The 23,667-nt window shown below is 36.1% G+C and overlaps 1 protein-coding gene across 4 annotated transcripts in view; it reads left to right on the plus strand.

Moving 5' to 3' along the window:
- Positions 1-23,667, plus strand: part of CCDC85A (coiled-coil domain containing 85A) — a 168,341-nt gene that overhangs the window by 119,714 nt on the left and 24,960 nt on the right. For 2 of the 4 annotated variants that reach the window (XM_034427332.2, XM_034427331.2), the window contains exon 3: positions 3,706-3,782. The exons of the other annotated variants lie outside the window; for them this stretch is intronic. In XM_034427332.2, the coding sequence (XP_034283223.1) occupies positions 3,706-3,782 (77 nt within the window). The remainder of the gene's footprint in view (positions 1-3,705; positions 3,783-23,667) is intronic. 4 annotated transcript variants of the gene reach the window in all.

Consider the following 23,667-nt stretch of genomic DNA (forward strand, 5'->3'; position numbering starts at 1 on the left):
ATGTTTTCTAAGCTGCGTGCATGCATGCAAGCCATGCGCGCAAGCAGAGCTCATTTGCGGAAGGCCATACACATTCACAGAAGGCGCACACACTCACATGTTCAGTGCGCGGCGAACCGGTGGTAAAATTATGTGAAACCCACCTCTGATTCTGATACCAATATGTGTTGATTGTGACTTAGGGCACATTGATTAAATTGTAATCCCTGAGTTAAATAGTTTTGACTGCATGTGTTATTTTCACTATGGCTAGGAAAGTTCTACCAGATGCTTGTGCCTTTTCTTCTCATGGGAAAATTTGATTTAGAGTAATAGAGCACCATATTTACCCTTGAATCCTATAGAATAGCCAAAGAAAATGAATCTTTGTTGATGGGAAAAAGTTGAGGCATGTGGATCAAGGGTGAAATCTAAAATTTGTTACTACCGGTTCTGTGGGCATGGCTTGGTGGTGGTGGTGGTGGGGGGTTAATGTGACTGGGTGGGCATGGCCATTTTTTTTTTACTTTTAAAACCATTTTTCCTACAACCTCTTCACCGAAGAGGTTGTAAAAAATGCTTTCAAAAGGCTCTGACGATCCAAGCTGAGTTCCCTGAAAGCCTCTGCCGATCAGGGAACGCAGCTGGGATCGTCAGAACATTTAAAAGAAAAAAAGGGTTTTTTTTCTTTTAAATGCCTTGGACGAGCTGCGTGATCATCAGAGGCTTTTTTTTTAAACTTTTAAAAGCATTTTTTTTGGCGGAAGTTGTAGAAAAAAATGCTTTTAAAAGTAAAAAAAAAGCCTCTGATGATTGTGCGGCTCAGCTGGGCATGGGGGGGGGGGCGTGCGGCTGGGATTTTTGCTACCAGTTCTCCAAACCACCCGCCTCCATCGCTACTGGATTGGGCGATCCGGTCCGAACCGGGAGCATTTCACCCCTGATGTGCATGTAATGTCATTTGGATGTCTGTATATTTCTCTTATCTTAAGCATTTCAGTCTATGCTCCTTTTGTATCAAGATTGATCAAGATTAAATATAGTGGGGATACGGAAGCAATGGAACCTGGGGTCTGATTTGACTGCATCAGCAAGGGGGAAGAGACAATAATGCACTAGTGAAAGAGGAAAGAATCAAGCTTGAAGCTTACCAGAAAGCAAACAGCTCACCTATTTGTCCTGGTAGATTACTTTTTTTAACACTCTAAAACCTGACATTTCCTGGGCAAGAAAGGCTATCCCTAAAGACTTGGAAAGCAAGAAGTATATTGAAGAGGCTTTATTTTACCGGGCATTTGTGGTTTCAAACAAGTAACTGAATTATTTCTCTCTTATGTTTTTGTCTGCCTTTAGATAGTTCAATTTTAGACTTCTGCAGGGAGGGAGAAAGGAGGAAGAACTTGGAGACCTATGGACTCTAATAATTATTGGAAGTTGGGGATTAGATCTTAAACAATAATATGAAAAGTACAAGACATATTTTCTAATAATATATTTATAATCAGTAGATTCAGGACATATACCAGATTGTATCTCACACACTACATATAATTAACCTGAGGAATTTACAGTAACAAAATTAGGTAATTATAGCTCATACACATGATTTAAAGTAAAAATAATCAAAAATTCATGGCAGATATCCAAAGCAGTGGTAGCTAAAAGTAACATCAGAGGAAATACACTCGATTGGAGACAAATGTAAAAAGGTCTTCAGTTAGATGTTCTGCTTGTGATCATCTAGCTAGCTTGAGAGTCATCTAGTTAACTCTTCTTGGAAGCAGAATTATGGATAAAAAGACTTGTGCCTGATTCAACCCAGCACTCTTACTAGTTTTGCCTGCACTAATATATATCATTTTGTCTGAGAGGAGTTACAGGTGCATCCAAGAAAGAAGGGAAAAAGCATATATAATAGCAACAAAACTATAATTATTTTGTAACATCAAAGGCATAAGAATGCTTTCTCAATGCAGGTTCTTAGCCTTAGCTTCTTGTTTATTAAGAGGGACTGCTTCAATCCACAGAAAATGTGTAAGAAGCAAAATGAAATTGAAATAAAAAGCAATTTGTTAAGTAACACTTATTGAAAGCTGCTGATCTTCCACTTTTCTATAGTGTATCAGCTATTGGGGAGTCCAGGAGTTGCGGGTGTTATTAATATGTTAGATCCATAAAAATAGCACCAATACAAGGGCTTGTTGAAAATTAGAACTGATCTTGATTGCAGTAACCCAGAGTAAATAGTGGGTGGGCCCAAAGATGAGGATTGCTGTAATGAAACTTTGCAGCCAGGGTATGCTAATTTTCAAATCATCAAAGTTCCCCTTCACTTACTGTGACAACTCTTCCACAGCAAAGCACATAAAACCTTGGATCGTTTTTCCCCATGCTGTCTTAGAGCCCTATTTTAGCCTGGTATTGTACATTGTATATTAATCACTTATGTCAAACCACAATGGATTGCTACCTTGATCATCTGCAATTCACATTCACTCCCAGTGTGTGAGCCTATTTAAATCTCCAACAAATTTTGGAATGGGAGAAAATAAAACTTCATTCATCATCGTTCCTTCTTATTTTATAGGTTCCTAGCAGATGAGGTAACGTGGGTATAATAGTTGAGCTTATCTGAGCAGCAGAAGCAAAGTTACATAAGATTGTTGAGCTTGTGCGTGACTTTTCTGTCAACATGACAGCTTTTTAAACACAGCAGTTGTTGTCTTGGTTAAGAAGAAAAATCCTGTAGTGTTACCGAATCTATAGACCTGGACTGTAGTAAGGCTGGGTTTCCATTGAGTGATAATACCTTGTCTATTGTAATTGTTTTCAAATGATTACACTTTGTTTTTTCCTATAGGTTTTTAGTGTTCTCTGCTGGTTTTGTTTGGGGGTGAGGCTTTTGAGGTATCAGCTAATTCTGCAATTAGAATGGAGGAATGCAATCACACATGGGGGGGGGAGGGATAGTTCAATGCAGACACCAGTGCCTCCTGAGAAAGATAATGTGGCACTGAAAATTTTCTATTCTTTCTTTGAAACCCATCATTTATGCCTCAGCTGCTTCTCTCTGCCTTTGTAACTGTTCTCAACGACTCCTGGACCATTTTGTCCTCCTCTGTGTCTCTGCTGAGGAGCCTCTTTCTCAACATTTACAACATGTCCAATCCATTTTTACCAGTGAGCAGGAGGATCAGAAGGAATGGGTGAATGTATCTACAATGGTACTGGCATCTAGAATAGCAGAACATCATATATAATGTTTATTTAAATGTATTATATATAATACAATAATATTATATAATATTTATTTAAACAAAATCATCTGTCAGGTCTTTGGGAAGGACCTGATTGGTAGATAAAAATCCCAAATTGGTTTGAACCTCTGGCTGACTGTGTGACTGATTATAGTAATAGTTTATTACATTAGATCAGACCATATAGTGTGCTACTCAGCTGTTCTGAGTAATCCAAAAACCATTCAAAAGGAATCCAACACTCACCCATCTCAGCTCTATCTGAATATTTACACATTTGGAAAGTTAAAAGTTTCATGAATATATCACGTTCCTCCCTGTAGCCCATAAAAAGGAGAACACATTTACAGTATATTTTAGAGACAGTAGGAAGCCAGAAATCTGTTGGTGAGTAATTTTGGCCTTTAGTTTGCCAGAGCAGACTTCTTTGTGTAATATAAGTCCTTTTCTTTTGTCTTTTTAATTTTAGAATCAACCTTGTCCTATGTTAGGCAGCTGGAAGCAAGAGTAAGACAGCTGGAGGAGGAAAATCGCATGCTGCCCCAGGTGGGTGATTTCTGTTGCTAGGCATACTAGTTTGTAGCTGAGGTCTGGAGATAGAAGATTAAGACTGATTTATGCCAGGGAATGGCTCACTGTGCTGTAGAGGAGATTGTGTGTATCTGAATGCTTTTTATACCTTTCATAGCTGGGAAGTTGAAGTGTTACTGTATTTCCTGTGAGTGTCAGCATCCTAAGTGTAGCCTGGCTCAAGGGGTTCAAATTCTTCATGGAGTAAGCAATTAGTCAGATAAGGAGTGATGGATAAAACTATGGAGCTGTAATGGAATATGTCATAATGCAGAAGCAGTAACTAGGGCATTTCAGTCAGAGGCATCCGATGATTTGTGGATTCATTATCTGCCCTCTGGAACTATGAAATACCTATATTTCATAGCCACTGAGGAAAAGAAATTGGTAAATTAGGGAGATAGACCTGCTTAGTCGTAAAATGATTATGAAGGTTAATTTATTAGACAGTCAAATTGCCCTAGAACATGTTTGTTACATGTGTTTTTGTATACATGTAGTTGAAACTCTACCATGCAATTCTTGCTTATGCAATGAAGAGTTGTATCTGGAACATATAATAGTCAGGTATTTTCTGTGTAACAGTTTTCAACCTTGTCATTTCAGTTATGGTCCAGATCCCTGAAAAATAACTGAGTAAAGAAACAATCATAAAGAAAAACAAGCATATTATGAGACGCAGTATTCTTCCAGTCTCTAGATTTTGTACTTGGGATACTGCTTTCCCTCAAATATGCCCATACAGCTATCAAGAAAAATGCATCCATAGCTCAAGAAGTAAAATCTGAGCTTAATAAAAAAAAGGCAGCTATGATGATTCAGGGACTATAGTATTCTGCTCAGAGTTCTCTTTGATCTTGCCTTCCTAAGAGTGAAGAAAGAGCAGGAGATATGGAAACTCTCTCTGTCTCTCTTTGTGTGTATAGACAACAGTTTCTTGTGGGTGTCTTTATTGAACACTAATAGCTGTTGTTGGTCTCTGATTCACTTGAGACAGGGAGTAAGAACTATATGGGGGAGTTAAGCAATTAAAGCTCTTGAATAATGGCTAAGCATTAAAGAGAACATTCTGCATGTGCCCTCAGATAGCAGGATTTTTTTTTAACAAGCAGTGCATATTAGGACATCATGTGAACATATGACAACATGGAATGAACTAGGGCTAGATTGAATCTCACATTCTCAAGAACAATTTATATATTTCCCTTGTCATTATCAGAACCACTGCAATGGATAACAGCAAATTAGTATACTAAGTGGGGCTCCCTTTTTTCAGATTGTGATGAAGTAAGAACTGCTCAAATGCAAATCTTAATTTGTCTGGTTTTGTCTTGTTTTTACATAGAAATATTCATTTTAGAAAACGGAAATGTTGCAACAGACTACAATGTCTTATGGCAATCATCCACTTTACCTCTTTCCATTTAATGTCTCTTTAATGAGCACATTAGCATTTGTGCTTAGGGTAGTTAAGATTAAACTCTTTTTCATACTTCATTTTTTCAAGTGTTGATACTTTACTAGGAAAATCTCACTGGAGGTTGAAACCAGTTTTGCATAATAAATGTATGACTAAAGAAATCTGAAGTTACAAGCCTGCATGAATTCATCAGTCATTTTTCCCTAGTCACATTCTGTGGAGTATTTAAATGTTTGAGAAGTTATTTCAAAGTATCGAGACAATTGGTAGCCCTGTTTTAGAAGTTCAAATACAGGCCTTACACACATTTAATTACAGTATTATTTTTTGCAAAGTTTTCGGTTATATTTATTTTTTCAGTGTCTCAAGAAGGGATTAGTTGGGAACAGAACTTGAAGAAAAAAATGAAACCCTTTTTTAGGGCAGATGTATAAAGTTGTCAGTTGTGGGAACTTGCTGATATAGAAGAAGGCTATAGTATCTTCCTTAGTTTGACAACAACTTCCTACCTCTTTTTTGTCTAGCATCTACTGAATTCTTAGTCAACAAGATCAGTGACAGAATATTGGCAATTGAAGTCCAAGTCACATCCAGTATATCAGTTAGGGAGAGGGATGTTTAACTCTATTATTTAAGGAAAATACTGTGTTTCAGAATATGTAAATCATACATCAGAAGCAAAGGGTCTGTGGACTATGGAACAAAAATGGTAGATGTCTTTTACTTACTTCAAAGCAGATTGGGAATCTTTGAGAAAAAACGGAGGAGTACCAATATTTTTGCTGCATAGAGTGTGCTGAACTTCATTTTCCATAACTCTATGCTGACAGGTAATTTTTAGATTCAGTCTAGACATTGCTTGATCAGAAAAATTGTGGTTGCCTTGTGAATTTGGGGGTGAAAAAGATTGTGCCTGTTCCTGCCTCTCATCATCCATACATGTATTTTAGAAATGTTCAGTGGGGATTGATTTCCCAGGTCAATACCTTTGAATTCCAAAGTACATAGGAATTAGGAATACTGATCTGAATTGTCATAGTTAAGTCAAAGCTTTTTACCAAGATACAGCAAGAAATGTAAGAAATATTTTTGACCACCTGGTGGTATGCTTTATAACTTACTGACATGACTGTTCATGTACTATATCATACATAGGTACCAAGTTGCATGGCATATATGATAAGCTTCCGAGTTCTTAGGAGAATTTATTCTGCTTTTAGTCAATGTTAGTTTCATATATATGCTATCCTTTCTGTCCAGTTTGTTCTTCAGTATATTATTAAAAACACATACATGAACAAAGAAAATTTTTATTTATCTTATATGGAACTTTCTCTAATGCATGTATCTTTTTCCGTCTTGCATATTAGTATGGAAGTTTTCCCCGTCTATGCATTTGTATATGTGATTGTCTGGTTTTGTTTTTGCATGCATGGGTGCTAAAAATCACTGAAAGATTTTGAGATGTGTGCATTCTAAAGGGTTATTCTACATGTTATATAATTCAGGGAAACTGCAAATTAATTGAATTAAAATGTGATCGAGATATTTTCATCCTACCTTATACCATCTGTGGCATGTTCTGAATGTATATACTGCAATGATCGGCAAGGCTATAATTTAATCAATACTTAGGCTTCCAGTTTGTACAAGACAGGTTATTATCTAAGTTTATTTTGAATCACTGACCATAGATGAAAGATTAGAATCAATATTTTCTTGTAAAGTTTTAATCAGGCTGCTAGATCCTTCCTTCATAAATTATATCAAAATGCATTAACAGATGCACAAAGGCACAGATATGATCATTTTATGACACTGCACAAGACTTTGAATGTATTATAGTCATGATGTCTTGGAAATAGGAGGCTAATATGAATTTAGATGGTAAAGGAATGGTTCTTCAAGAATCATTAGTAATTTAGTCCTGATATCCACCTTCTGTTTTGGAGTTTAAAAAAAAAAAAACCTCCATTGCAATTTGTCTTTCCTTTCAGTTCCATATTTGTGATTAATGCATGCATTAAAACCTTTTAATAATATTCAGGTTGTGTATATTAAAAATGAATCTACAACATATTGCACCTCTGGTCAAAAAGCTTCTGACATGCTTGGCTGAGCTGATGTGATACGACACGTAGCACATCATTCCTGAACAATCTATCTGCCCAGGGAAGAAAGCTGTCAAGATATTTGCCATTTAGTTTCTCTGAAGGGGAGGCAGAGTTTGTCATTATATCTTGAAATTAAAACCTCACTCAAAGCATAGAGAAGTAGCATTCTGTGATAAACCTGTGGAGGTCATAGGATAGAAACCCCAGAAACAGAGGAACAGCACAGATTGGCACTAAGCACAAGAAATGTGCCTGTCAGTTTTCATTTTTCATTCAGCATGTTGTACCATGACACACTTAATATAGGGGGAGGGAGTTGTATTATTGGGGCACATAGAAGAAATTGCAAGTGAAACCATATATTTTTAAAAAATAAAATAATCAGAAAAGATTTCATTTGTGTCCCCATTTGACTCCCCCCCCCGGGAATTTTCTTGTTTTTTTAAAAATCTCCTCATTCATTACAATTTCTTTTTGGTAATAAGTTTTTATTTTATTTTATTTTATAACTTACAAAAATCCCAATTTCAATCAAACAGTGTGTTGTCTGGGTACAAATCATTTTAGGAAATAATAATCAATGTATTTACAACAATATTCATTCATTTTTATCAATTATAATATTAATAATAATGATAACCATAGTATTTGTTTAACCAATTTAACATACCTTCTTTATATCACAAATCCTTCCATATATTTCCCTGTCTCTAGCTCCTGTTTTTGTCAGCTAACCATTGATAAAATAAGTCCCAAGTCGAAAAATATTCAGTTTCTTTCTTTTCCTTAATTATAAGTGTTAGGTTATCCATTTCTGCACATTCTAATATTTTATAAATCACATTTTCATCTGTTGGGATCTCTTTCACTTTTCCATTGTTGTGCAAATATTCTAGCTGCAGTCAATGCATGTAGAATCAAATATATATTCCCTTTATTGTACTTGTCTGATAAAATGCCCAACAGAAATGTCTCTGGTTTCAAATCAATATGCTGTTTTATCATTTTTTTCCAGCCACATATGTATTTTTGTCCAATGTTTTTTTGCTTTTTGACATGTCCACCACATATGATAGTACGAACCAAGTGTCTGGTGGCAGTTCCAACATTTTGCTGATTTATCCCTGAACATCTTTGCTAACCTTGAGGGTTGAAAATGCCATCTATAAAACATTTTATAAGGGTTTTCTTTGTATGCAGTAGACATTGTTAATTTATCATTCCTATCCCATAATTTCTGTCCTATTTCTAACTCAATCAATCGGATAGCCAAAGTTTTTAGCCCATACTATCATTGCCTCTTTTACTTGTTCATCTTCCATCTTAATACTTAACAAATAGCTACCGGTATATATTTTCTTTATTAATTTTTCAGCTGTCCCTGTTAAAATCTGATCTAATTCTGTTAATTCTTTATTTAAACCATACATTTTAACATCCTTCTCATATCTAGATTGTATCTGCACATATGATCACCATGTTATCTCAATCCCTTGATCACTCAGTCCCTGCTTAGTTTTAAGTTCCCCCTTTTCATTTAAAATATCTTTATATCTGGTAACATTCTCTATCAATAACATTTGGATAGATCAGTGCGTCCATTGTGGAGAGCCAGACTGGTATTTTCAAATAATGTTGTTCTTTAATTTTCTCTCATACTAATAATAATGCATTCCTAATATAGTGTCTTTGGAAATAGCTATGTATTTTGTTTTTTCCATACCATAAAAAAGCATGCCAATCTAATTCAAGATCATGTCCCTACAATGTCAGTAGTCTTTTGTTCCTCAAGCCAATCCATTCTTTCACCCAAGTAAATATCGAAGCCTGATAATACAATTCCCAATCTGGTAGCCCTCTATTTTTAGACTCTTGCAATATTTTCAAACTTATCCTTGCTTTTTTCTCTTGCCAAATATATTTTAATATTGTTTTATTTAGTTCTTCAAAGTATTTTTTCCCAATTTTATTAGTATTGTTTGAAATAAATAGAGTAATCTTGGCAAGATATTCATTTTTACAGTGGCTATTCTTTCCATCAATGATAGTTGTAGATTTTTCCACTTCTCCAAATCCATTTTAATTTGTTGCACCAGTTTGTAATAATCTCTTCTGTAATCGTTACACACCTTGCCGTTAGTTGAATTCCTAAATATTTAGCTTTTTTAACTATCTGTATACCTATTTTCCTCATTAGTTCTTTCTGTGTCTAGTTTTTTCTGTGTGTCTGTAACATTTTTAATTATTATTTTGGTTTTTTCTTTATTTATTTTCAGTCCTGCAACTTCACCATATTCTTCTATTTTCCTAAATAATTTAGGTTCATTTTCTTGTGAGTCTTCCAAAATAAAGGCCAAATCATCTGCGAATGCCTGTAATTTATATTGTTCCTTTTTTATTTCAATACCTTTAATTTCTATATCTTGTCTAATATTTCTATTTATCACCTCCACTGTCAATATCCCAACAAGCATCTCCTGCTTGTCCACCTCCAAGGCATCTGCCAACAATTCTGCCATTGTCTCTGCAAGGTTCTCCCCTTTTTCTTCCTCAATATTCCGGAACCTCAAGAAGTATTCAGCTTTATCTATCTCCAACATGATTACTGTTCTAATAAAAAATAAAAAATAATAAAAAATGAATAAATGAATAATAAATAAATAAAATAAATAAATAAATAATTTGATTTCTATACCGCCCTTCTCCCGAAGGACTCAGGGCAGTGTACAGCCTATTAAAAGCACAAAGGCAGGCATCAATTAAAAATAATTAAAATTATTAAATAATTTCGGCTCAGATTTAAAACCCCAAAAATTTAAAACACCAAATTTAAAATCATTACATTGATAGCCCGGCCTGGAGGAACAGCAAGGTCTTGAGGGCACAATGAAATACACGGAGGTCGGAGATCTTACCCATTAAGATTTTTGTCTGCCTGTATAAGTCTATCATCCATCTCTTCCACTTTTTTCTCTGTTTGTTCTGATTTCTCTTCTATTTTCTGCATCCATTGCTCATTTTGAGTCATTATTTGTTGAATATTCTCCATTTTATCATCCATCTTTTCCATTCTGCATGTCTTCAAAATGTTTTGTTATGGCTCTTTGAAACGTTTGGAGCATTAATTTCAATTCTGCTTGCATTGTACTCATCGTGTTCATTTTCTCCTGCTGCAGCATGCTATTCAAAGATCTTGGACTTGCTGGACTAGAAGCTGCTGCTGCTGCTGAGGATGCAGATGTATTTTTCTCCCTAATTTGCTTAAATTTGAAGTACTACTCATTATAAATTTTTATCTATATGAATATATGTAGTCCTCAATTTATGACCAGAATTGTCCAAATTTTCTGTTAAGTGAGACATTTGTTAAGTAAGTTTTGTCCCATTTTACAACTTTTCTTGCCACAGTTGTTAAGTGAGTTACTGCAGTTTATAAGTTGGTTGTTGAATCTGACTGTGAATCTGGCTTCCCCATTGTCTTTGCTTGTCAAAAGGTCATAAAAAGTGATCACATGACCCTGAAACACGTCAAAGGTCATAAATATGAACCAGTTGCTAAGCATCCGAATTTTGATCACATAATCATGGGGATGCTGCAAAGGTCGTAACTATGAAAAATGGTCATAAGTTACATTTTTTCAGTGTCGTTGTAACTTTGGATGGTCACTAAATGAACTGTTTTAAGTCGAGGACTACCTGTATTAGAAATATTCCTAAAAAGTGTCACCCTTTAGTAGAACTATGAACCAGCAAAATTATTGCCAGGGCAACAGTATCTGAAGAAAATAAAAGGATTCCCTTTGTTGCCAGAAATATATAAAAATATATTCAAGGGCTTGAGAAATTAAATCCTCAACTTCCATGGCAACACATCAGAGTAGGTTAAAGAGGAGGTATTGACACAATGTGCTTGTCCAGAAGTTAGGCAATGAATCAAAAGGAGGAAAATAATATTTTCACTATTTGTGCCAGAGAGGATAGAAATACATTTTATCATTACTTAGGTTGAGTATTTGATGTTCAATCTCTTCTTTTTTAATGGTTTTGGTGTAAAAACTAGTTTCCTGATAGGTCCTACAGAACAATAGCAAGAACCCCAAAGCCTCCTTACTGGAAGAAGATCCAATGCAGGGATGACTTTTATTGATACATAGCAAATCTTTGAATGATATCTTCTTCAGGCACAATGAAAAGGGAACATATTCTGATCTTTATTGTATCTTCTGTAAGTAATAAAAGAGCTACTTTCTCTGGTTTCTTAATGTAGTAATGGTCAGCTAGGGAGATTTATTTTCAGAATATTCAGGTGAGCTAGCTTAGTAAATCTTTGCAAACATCTTTGTTATTTCTTTGTTAGTATAAATCAGGGGTGTCAAACTGGTGTCCCACGGCCTGGATGCATCAAGCCCAGGCTACGCCCACCTCAGCTCCACAAATGGGAAAAATGTCACAAAACATCACCTGATGGCAACATGACGTCACGAGTTTGACACCCGTGGTATAAATCATCTTGACTCATTGTAAAATCACAGTTTGAGTGACTATCAGAGATGCATGGGACAAAAGTACAGGAGAAGAACAATATCAGTCAATGTATCAATCAATCAATCAATCATAACTATGTTTGATCTTAGATAAAAGACCAAGAAATGGTGAGTGTATCAATTATACATTTCCAAGCTATGTAAAAATAGTTTATGCAGAAAACTTTAGGATATTTGTATTTTAGTTTATATATAAGAAATATTTATCATTCTTTTTCATAATTCTGCTTGATAGATTATTATTAATTGAGATCTCAACACTGTTTAATGGGATAATTTGTTGGGGGGATGGGTCATCTTTCTATCTTTTGCATTGTGTATTTTGGCTTGATTCTGATTTTTTCATAGTTGAAGTTGGCTTTTAACAGAATGATGTTCCTGTAATATAATTACTTTTTTGTTCTGTTCCTCCTGTGGTGGGTTAAGATGCAAGATAGAATTGCAAAGTTTTAGACATTCATTATTTTCTTTCTTAATACTTCTTGCACTTTCAACTCCACTTTTTTCTTTTTTTCCATTAGTTTATCACCTGAATTCTAAGTTTCCTTCTATTCAGCCCCTCCTGCTCCTTCTTAAATCTGATTTTCCACATCTAATTAAATTGCTAGCTAGAAAGTAATACCAGTTTTTTCTATAATACTTCGTTCCTAATATTCTAGTGACAGTACTTTTAAAAGGAAAGTCTCCTTCAAATCAAGCTTTATTCCTGCTGTCTTAATGGCATGTCTATATAGCTTCCATGATAATAGTGGAAAACTGGTTTATTACTTTCTTGCCATAACCACCTTCCTCCAAGTCCAGTCTTCAGCGGTAGAATTCCTTACAAGTCTTTTATCCCAGTGTTAACTATGCTGATCCTGCTTACTTTCAAGCCAAACTAAGTTAGACAGAAATGGCTGTTAATCAATTTGATGGTTTAAAAAGAAACATACCATATGCATTTTATTAAGAATATAGTATATAATGTGATACCATTATAAACTGACTTTTAAAAAACATCAGCTTTAAAATTGGAATATATTCACTGAAAAAAGTTATCAGATAGAAGTTGAATAAAATGCCCTTAGCATTGTATTTCTTCCCCTTCCAGAGAACAGTTTATGAATGAAAAGGAAAGACTACGGAAACATCAATGATGACTGTTTTAAAAAAGATCTTGGTTACAGCACCACTGACAAAGCCAATCTATAATGACAAATAAATACAGTATTCTTTTTCTGACTGTTACTACATTTTGCTGCCTGTGGAAACTGGAGATTGATAAGGATCAATTTAATTTGCACAGAGCTTCCTTACAACAGCAGTCAAATCAGTAAAGACTTCCTCTCTGCTTTGCCAAGAACTTGCAAATTCATCAGTTAACAAGAAAGGTCCACTTAGAAATTGATATAATAGTTAGCTTTACAATGTGGCATTTTTCATGCCTTGGGTGATGGACAAGCCATTCAGCCATGACAACTGGACCAGAAATATTTAGGTATTGTCAAATGTAGACTGCTAGTTCCAGTTGAGAATGAATGGCTGATGTTTTCAAATAGCTGCTTATAGTCTCAGACTGTTGATAGGTCTAACTCTTGATCTCTGTCTTTGAGGTCACTTCAGTGTTTTTTGCTTATTAGCATTGCACCATGAGCAGTATCTCATTACTGGATCCAGTGTCTGGATCTTCCACAGTTTATCCACGGAGTACTTTTTGGCTCATTATGAGGAATTATATGAGAGAGACTAAGCACATCTTAAACTCATGATATGTACTGCATTCAAATAAATATACTAGGATCCAATGGCTAGATATCACCAGAGGATTCTGTGTCTAAGGTCTTTTCAACTCTAATGTCAGTCTTGTTTTAAAGAACTCTAGTCTCCAGCAGAGAATAGGGCACAGCAAGGGTATTGAATTGTGAGCAGGGAGGATTTGGGAAAAGTGTAAGAGAAAATCGTTCAAAGTAAAATGTATTCATTCAATGCCCCAGAAATTCAAGGGGTGTTGCAAGGAATTCAAGAGCAATACTTTGGTACATACCCAAATCTTGCAACACTATTGCAACACTATTAAGTGGTTGCAACTCATCTAAGTGAAGAGTTTTGAGTTGCTAGTTCTTGAAAGGCTGGATTTGGATCCCTATGTATTTAATTCTTTCTGTGGTAGCATATTAGTTTGCCACTATATTTTCCTGACACATTCTATCTTTAATAGCTAGGCAAATGTGTGGCAAGTGAATACAATAAAGTGCTATCTAATCTCTCTGTACTTTGGCCAGTTTAGAAATACAAATATCCTGTTTGATGCAGGTTTTATTTTTAATTGGATAACAAACTTCAGTTTTTTAAATATCTAATTTAGTAATGCATAGAATCAGAAAATGGAAGATATGGAGGGGACCACAAGGAACAAGGTTGACTCAGCCTTCCATCCTTTCTAAGGTAGGTAAAATGAGGACCCAGTTTGTGGGGGCAATAAGCTGACTTTGTATAAACATACAAAAGTATGAAGGCTATTGCTTAACACCTTGTAAGCCACCCTGAGTCTCCGGAGAAGGGCGGCATATAAATCAAATAAAAAAACCCAAAAAACAACCATTCTAACTCTTCTCAATGTGCAGGAAAACCAATTAAACCATCCTTGAAAGGTGACTTCTTAGGTTCTTAAAAATATCCAGAGGGGGAAATCAGAATCTCCATAGTTAGATTATTCTGCTGTTGTACAGATCTTACAATTATATAGTTTTTTCCTTATATTTAAACAAAACTTAGGTAGCTTTAACTTAGGCTGATTATTTTTGACTTCTATAGTTCCTGGTCACCTTCTCTATTTCACCCTTTAATGTATTTAAACACCGATATCATGTCTCCCTTCAGGCTTTTTTTCTGTAGACTGAACATTCCAAGTTCCTTCAGGCTGTCTTCACTGGGCATAACCTCCTCTTAAAAATGCTGAAATTGAGGGGAATTATATCCATAGCATTCTCTTTTCCCACTGAAATAGTTACTTTTCTTAAAGGAGATGAGATTTGTCTCACATGACCTACTTTTGACAAAGCCATGCTGACTTTTAGCAATCACAATATTGTCTTCAAGAGACTTTACAAGTGACCTGCTCCATTAACTGCTCTAACATCTTTCCAGGTATTAATATTAGGCTCACTGGCTGAGAATTACTGGGATCCCCCCCCCTTTCTTGAAGAGGATAACTATTTGTTCTCAAATCTTCTGACATTTTCCCAGCAATTCAGGTTTCCTAAAAGAAAATTATCAAAAGCCATAACACAGTGGTTCTTGAACTGGAGGTAATTACTCCAAGGATTTAATTTGGGCATATCCTGGGGATAATGGAGCAATTTACAATTGCTTGTTTTGTGTGTCAAGTATCCACTTTGAAACAGCTGCTACCATGACACTTGGGTAAAATAAACGTCTCCTTTTGTAGGGGTAATGACATTATTCAAGCCTGAGAAAAGTGATAATTGCATAAAACAGTTTGCAAACAGTTCCTTCCATGTTGTAGGATGTAGATACTTTATCAGGGCATGAGACCTAGAGGCATCCAGATTAGCTAGATCGTTTTCCATCGTTTTAACTGACCCTCCCATATTGTATTTATTCCTTTCCTCCCTTCCCCCCCTCCCTTTGAATATAAAGACAGAGGCAAATAGGAGTTCCTTATATTTTTTCCATTTGGAGCAAATAGTGAGCCCACCATTTCTTTTGCCTCCATTTTGTTATTACCGTTTGAAGAAACACTTCTTGTTGCATTTTTCCTGACTTGTTAGCCTTATTTCATTTTGTGCTTTCCTAAACTCATTTCTACATATCTGAGGTAAATCTTTGCAGACTGCCTTGGTCACTAGCTGTTCCGTTTCCAACTTCCATTTCCCAAAAGCATCCTCCTTTAGTCTTAAGGAGACTATGTCTCCTTTAGACATACTCTCCTTGTGAGCTGATTTGTCTTCCTCATTAGTATTGGGACTGCACTATCCTTAATTCCCTTTTCGAAAGGTCCCAGCCACTTTTGCTTCAAGCTTTTCTTCTCAGACAGGGCCGATTATACTCACTGTCACAACATGGCCTTGTCAAATAAAGTTGAATAATTATTCCTGTGCATGTGATTTTACTGACTTCGCAATTTTATGAGACTGAAGATGGCATCGTATGACAGAGGGAAGTAATTTGCTTGAACAGTAAAATACTTGTGTGCTTCACTTTATATTGGATTTATACAGAAATTGCAATGTTGGAAAAGCATAGCCCAAGGAAACTTCAGAAGCACCATTCTAATTACAACTATTGATTTTCTCTATCATTCATTTGTTTTTCTTTATTTTCCTTTGGTCTTCTCTGCCATTCTCTTTAGCGGAGCCAAAACTGGCAGGAGAGAACCTCCTGGATTAGCAGCTCCTGCTTGAAAAGCAGGTGGCAGCCATGATTAGAAGGGCCTTTGCCCAGGGGCATCTTGTGACCAGTTGCACCTGTTTCTGAATTGTAAGTCCTTACTCATGGTAAACTCATGGAATACATTACTGTAATATGCTCTGTGTGGGGCTTTCCCTTGACAAGCATTTGCGAGCTTCAGCTGGTTCAGAATTCAATGACACAGACACTTTTGAGCATTCCACTGGTCCATGAGCTGCCAAGCTTCCAGCGGGCTTCCATGTACAATTCAGGAGGTTGTCATTATCTATAAAGCCTTGTGTGACACAGGGGAGGTTATTTATGGGACCATCTGTCTCTGCTTACCATACTAGATCTGGTAGGGTTGGCATGGTCTAGATCCTATCAATGCTGTCTTGTGGGATTTAGGAGCTGTGCCTTCGTTGTTGATGTAACTGCTTTGAAGGACTGCTCTCTCCTGGATATTTGAATGGTCCAGACCTAGCAGACCTTGCAGAATGTTCTTTAGTGAGTGAACCCTGTTGGTTTGTTAAATTTAATGTTTCTCTCACCATGTCCTTGGTGAGATGGGCAGCTTTAGTCAATGAATCCATTAGAAATCATGAACCCTGTTTCAGAAGGTGGCAAAGCCAAGTTCCAGGACAGGGAAAGATGTTCTGCCCCCCTCATGATAGTTGATTGGAACATCTCCCATTAAAACACAGAGTGAATTTATAAGGAGTCAACCAGTTGATTTCAAAAAACCAAACTTCCAAAATTATTCTGCAAGAGTGTATTTCTGAAAGACTTGGATCCACCCATTTCTATGAACTCTTTTGGAGAACCGGATGCTGAACATGCATGTGGCAGAGTTTTTCCTTTGACCAGCAATCTCTGCTTCCAATGTCTCCCCTTTCTGAAGCTTTTAAAAGGGATAGTGGTTCCTCAAGTTTTTAATAGAGAATTCCCTGGAAGTGCAAGAAGTTGTTCCTATCTGGCCACCATATTCTATGTCTCCCCTCAGGTAAGACTTTTTAAGAACCTTCTGTGGATACTCTTGTGATAGCATTTTTTTCGGAGGTCATCGTAAACAAAGATGATTGTGCACTGGCAAGAATCAGCTTGTGTGAATGGGTGACTATAGAAAATTAATAAAAAAATAATAAATTAATAATGGAGATTCTCAAATACACAGAGGATTGAAAAATTGATATAATACAGCACAGAGTTATTTATTTTTTATTTTTATTTGATTTGATTTCTATACCGCCCTACTCCCGAAGGACTCAGGGCGGTGCACAGCCAAACAATAAAACACATACATACAAAATTTAAAAGTAGAATAAAATCAAATTAAATAATTTCGGCCCTGACAAATTTAAAACCCCAAACTTTTAAAACCAATTTAAAATTAAATAGATTGTTATGCAACAATCGCAGGTGTTTTCTGAAGAATCCATCTTTATCTCACTTCTCATGAGGAGTAATCTTATGGATGAGTAGGGGTCATGTTTGTTCTCTGGTTGTCTTCTGCTACTGTTTGGAAATTAGAGTGGATCAATATCTTAAATGCAGCTATGTTTAGATGAACAGATAAAAGTGATTGCTCTGGCTCTTCTAACCAGCTACTCCTTTTCTGTTATTTTTCGTTTGGAAATATTTTTTAAAATGAGAGATGTTTTGAGAATTGGATTATACAGGTTTTTAAAGTCTAAACTTCCCTTTATTTGTGATGGTGGGGTGTCTTTGAAATAAATACCAGCAAAATTGTATTATATTCAAAGGGACTTGCATTGAAATAACTAGATATAGTAAAATTACTTTTAGATATTTTTTATTAAAATTTGCCTTAGTTTTGCTCTTGATTATGACACAGTTGATGACATTGGCCATGAGAACAGCAATAAAATCAGAGCCCACAAGGAATTTTAATTTTCAGTAGAATAAAAGAAGCTCTTATTTCATAATTCTGATTTTATCTCTGTATTTGAATTTTTGTCACTGTTCCAGATACATTAATATTGTTTCTTTTTCTATGTTTGTTTGGTTTCCAAGCTGTTGAGATTTCCTGAGACCAGTTTGCAGGCACATAGTTTATTTTGGCTTAGCCTAAAGGTTAAGTTAGTTACGGGAAGGAAAGGAATGACATTAAAGCTGGAATGCCAAGATGACCATCAGGACACAATATGCTTCGTCAGCTGGCTTTTTTCTTTCTTTTACTGAGATTAAAGAGCAGAAGCTGTTCCCAAATGCATCCCTCAGTGCCAAATGAGCAATAGCTGCTGGGTAGAACCAAGTCTATTGGAAAACCTCTTAAGGCGTGCCTGTCCTCAGGATACTGATGTACTCCCTCCTACTCTCTGGGTTTTGGCTGTTCTTCCTTGTCAAGGGGAAATTGCTGGGGGAAGTGACATTCTCTGAAAGAAGCAAGATGACAAACGAGATACCATCCAAGACAATGAACTGGACACATAACATAGAGTTTTGCACTTGTTCCAGCCCAGATTACAGTAAAAAAAAATCTCATTTTTAAAAGAGCAGTGCTTCAGAGCTGGATAAACGTTTGTTTTACTTTTGATATAAACTACATTATGGTACAAAGGTTTAGATTTGCTTTTCTGAAGCAGTATGCTGGAGAGCTGTGAGACATAATGAAATGCAAGAAAGCTCAGTTGAGTTGAATCTCTCTCAAGAGTTGAGGCTACCAACTGTCTCTCTGGTGATTTACTACAGTAGAACTGGGATTGTCTCTTTCCGGTCATCTTGCACTGGGATAGATTGCAGCTGCATATACTGACTGCACAAACATCTTTCAGTTTGCAACAAATTGAAAAAAAGAAATCTGCAGAGTAAAGAAGAAGAAATTTCTTTAAAAAAAAATATTAAACACATATTAAAACATTGGACACGGTGTAACAGTCCTGGCATTATCTTTGCCATACATACTAAAATAAAAGATAAATATTATATATACCTTACTATTTATATACATTTGGTCTAGTCAGTATTTACATATATAAAGACATCATTCTTCTATCTATATTACTTATACATTTGTCTTATCCACTTTCATTCTATTGTAATTACATTACATAACCTTAGTTCTCCATTCTATGAATTCTAGTCAGTTCATTATTTTTGTCCTTCCTTTCTGTTCCAACCATTTGTTCCATATCTCATAGTATTCTGACTCGCCTTTATTTTTCAATTTTAGCGCTAATCTATCCATTTCTGCACATGTCAAGATGTTTTTAATCACTTCATCTTCTAGAGGGATTTCCTTATTTTTTCAATTTTGGACAAAGATCATTCTTGCTGCTGTTATAATATGTATTATTAAGTAAATTACCCCTTTACTATATTTCCCATTTATAATTCCCAGTAGGAATAGTTCTGATTTATATTCTGTTTCTTCTCCAGTTAATTCTGCCAGCCATAAATGAATTTTCCGCCAATACTCCTTTGCTTTTTTACATGACCACCACATATGGTAGTATGTGCCTGATTTGTGGTTGCATTTCCAACATTTTGGTGATAAATTTCTAAACATTTTTGCCAATCTTTCTAGCGGAAGGTGCCACCTGTAGAACATTTTATATAAATTTTCTTTATATGGTATTACCAATGTTATTTTCCTATTTTTTCCCCATAATTCTTGCCATTTTTTCAATTGTATATTGTACCCAAAATTTATTGCCCATGCCACCATGATTTCCTTGACCTGTTCTTCCTCCATCTTATAATCAAATAAGTATTTATAGATTTTCTTTACCAATTTATCATTTGTCCCCAGAAAGATCTTATCTATTGTCATTGATTCCCTATTAATGCCCCACTCTTTCATGTCTTTCAAATAACATGATTGGATTTGTAAATAGGACCACCACTCCAATTCTATCCCTTGCTCTTTTAATAAGAAGAAGTTTCTTTATTCAGCTGTCCACCCTATTGGTAGACAAGACTAAGAAGCCAATACCACATGGGTCAGTACTATTTTTATTATAAAAAATATAGTAATAGCACTAGCCCTTAGACTAGTAAAACACTAGCACTTTAGACTGTAAAGCACTGCTTCACAGTGCTTTACAGCCTCTCTAAGTGGTTTTACAGAGTTTTACAAAGTCAGCATTTTGTCCCTAACAATCTGGGTCCTCATTTTACTGACCTCAGAAGGATGGAAGCCTGAGTCAACCTTCAGCTGGTGAGATTCAAACTGCCAAATTGCAGGCAGCTGGCAGTCAGCAGAAATAGCCTGCAGTACTACATTCTAACCACTGCACCACCATGGCTCTTGAATAGAATCTGTTTATAGTAATAATTATATGCTTCTCCCTCCCTCCCTTTATCTCCATTCAACTAGGAAGGGACTTTTCCAGTGGTGGGCAGCTGCTGGTTCGGACTGGTTCAGGAGAACCGGTAGTTCCAATGATCATCTGGCCCCACCCACCCACACTCTATCCTGTCCTATATTTCCTTCTTTCTGGCACAGCTGATTCACGTGGCACAGCTGATTTCCATGCGTCCCCTGTTCTACTTACCGGGGGCTGCCTTAGAAGGTAAGCAGCTGAGCTTCAAATTGCTGCATTAGGCGCGTGTGTTAGGCGCGTGCAAAGCATGCACTCACCAAACCGGTTGTTAAATCGGTTGAAGCCCACCACTGGACTTGTCTGTTTTTCAAGTTATTTTGTTGACCAGGTTCAGGCCTGTTTTATCTGACCATTGCCTTGGTAATGTTTCTTCTTCCATTCAGTATTTTGCATTAGGCTGTTGGCCTCATCAATTTTTCAGAATGTTAATCCCTCCAGCTATACTGAACTAACATTCCTATAATCCAGCACCAGTGTCTTACTGGTTAGGTATAGTATAGCAGTTAACGTTTAATGTATTTGGAGGACAACAGCGTATGGAAGGCTGATATTAGCATCAGAAAAAAAGAGGGAATTGCCTATCACTTTCTAATTCTTTTAGCTAGAGTTTCTGAGATTTAATTGCTCCCAAATTTGGAGAAATACTCCTCTAGTTTAAGATTGAGGAAAAATAATTAACTTTCCAGAGCATATAGTATATCAGACATAATCTGAGTTTTTAAGTGTCAGCTCTAAAGAAATGAAAATGATTTCCTTGAGTGCTATTATGACTAAGCTGTTGCATAATTTTTTTCCTGTCAAAATTTCCCTCAGGGATATTTTTCTGCTTCCAGTTTCCTGATCCCTTAAAATGGCTTCAAGTAACTTGATGGTAACAAGAACTTAATGTACTTATAATTTAATAAAGAATTGCTTTATATCGTTATTTAACTTAGCCTCTGTCTGCTATTGGAAGTAAGGGAGGGAGGGAGGGAGGGAGGGAGGGAGGAAGGGAAGGAAAGGAAGGAAGGAGGGAGGAGCAACTGTCATCTCTGTCCTGCAGTAGCTCCTCCTCTGACCCGCTGCTGACTCACCAACAGTCCCAGTATTGCAGAATATACAGCCTCATGCTATATAACTAAGCTCCATTTCATGCTGAATAAAGTAATTATTAATGTATCTTAAATAGAAAACTATGTTTAGATAGATTTTTACTCCAAAAGCATTTTATTAAAATTTGATAAAATAAAAAACATCCGATTTCAATTTAAAAAATCTGATTTTTTTTAATTAAAAAAACCATCGATTTTTATCCACCCTGGAAGGAAGGGTATTCCTCAGCTTCTTCCAGTGATATTTTATGACCGTGCTTCAGTCAATTCCCAGTTGGATTATTGCAATATACTCTACATGGTACTGCTCTTGAAGACCATCTGACTTCAGTTGGTCCAGAACAATGGCATCAGTAGTTTTGGGCATGCCTCATTAGATCTTGTAACACCTTACTAGCTCCAAGTAGGCTTCTGGATGCAATTCAGAGTGCTAGTTAACACTTTTAAAGATCACTGGTGAGTGCCCTCTGTCTCCGATGGTATCTGCCTATCCCTTATGTTCAATAAGGGTTGAGTCTTCGGAGAAAGGCGGCATACAAGTTGAACAAATAAATAAATAAGATTATGCTATAGGTCACTTCTCTGAAACAATATCATCTTATTAGACCCAGGAGGTATGCGTTCTTGGTGGTGGTCCTTGCCCTTTGGAATGAACCCCCATACCTTTAGAATTATTTTAGTTCTATTTAATGACATTTTTCTCCTATATTTTGGTTAATTTGCTGTTAATTTGGTTAAGGGCTGTGAAAATATTTATAGACCCCTCGCATCCTCGACATAAACTGTTTCAACTCCTACCCTCAAAATGACGCTATAGAGCACTGCACACCAGAACAACTAGACACAAGAACAGTTTTTCCCCGAATGCCATCACTCTGCTAAACAAATAATTTTCTCAACACTGTCAAGCTATTTACTAAGTCTGCACTGCTATTAATCTTCTCATCGTTCCCACCACCCATCTCCTTCCACTTATGACTGTATAACTGTAATTTTGTTACTTGTATCCTTATGATTTATATTGATATTGTTTCCTGATTGCTTATTTGTACCCTATGACTATCATTAAGTGTTGTACCTTATGATTCTTGACAAATGTATCTTTTCCTTTTATTACACTGAGAGCATATGCACCAAGACAAATTCCTTGTGTGCCCAATCACACTTGGCCAATAAAAAATTCTATTCTGTTTGTTGATTGATTGATTGATTGATTGATTGATTGATTGATTGATTGATTGGTTCGATTTATATGCCACCTTTCTCCGGAGACTCAGGGCAGCTTACAATGTGTTAAGCAACAGCTTTCATATTTTTGTATATACCTGCTTAGTAGGGCTTCCCCCCCCCAAAGCGGTGTTCTTTTTATACAAAGTCAGCTTATTGCCCCCACAATCCGGGTCCTCATTTTACCTACCTCGGAAGGATGGAAGGCTGAGTCAACCTTGAGCCTGGTGAGATTTGAACTTGCAGTAATTGCAGGCAGCTGGCAGCTAAGTGCTACTTAACAGCATTTTAGTCTGCTGCGCCACCAAGGCTCCTTGTTCTGTTGTGTTCTGTTCTGTTCTGTTCTGTTCTGTTCTGTTGTGTTCTGTTCTGTTCTGTTTTCTACCCCACAAGCACCATGAAGAATCGTGCTGCTTGAATTAGGCAGCCATTTATATTTTATAAATATTTAAGAAAAACATACTGATATAAGGGCATCCACAGAATGTCTGGTCACAGCTGCCCAAGAAAAGACCCAAAATGTTCTATATTGTAAAACTTTTGGTATTATGCCAAACCAAGGACTTGCTATTTAGCAAATAAATTAATGTCTTCCTGAAGGCAAATAATTTGATAAATATTACTGCATCAAATATTGTTTAAATAATAATTTTAATAAACATTATTATTACCTTAGCCTGGAGAGTACAAAGTCCTGTAAGTTTTTCTAAAACGATGTGGTCTGCATCTG

The sequence above is a fragment of the Pantherophis guttatus genome, chromosome 1 (assembly GCF_059756535.1).
Source record: "Pantherophis guttatus breed Tessera chromosome 1, ASM5975653v1, whole genome shotgun sequence".
NCBI classification, from domain to species: domain Eukaryota; kingdom Metazoa; phylum Chordata; class Lepidosauria; order Squamata; family Colubridae; genus Pantherophis; species Pantherophis guttatus.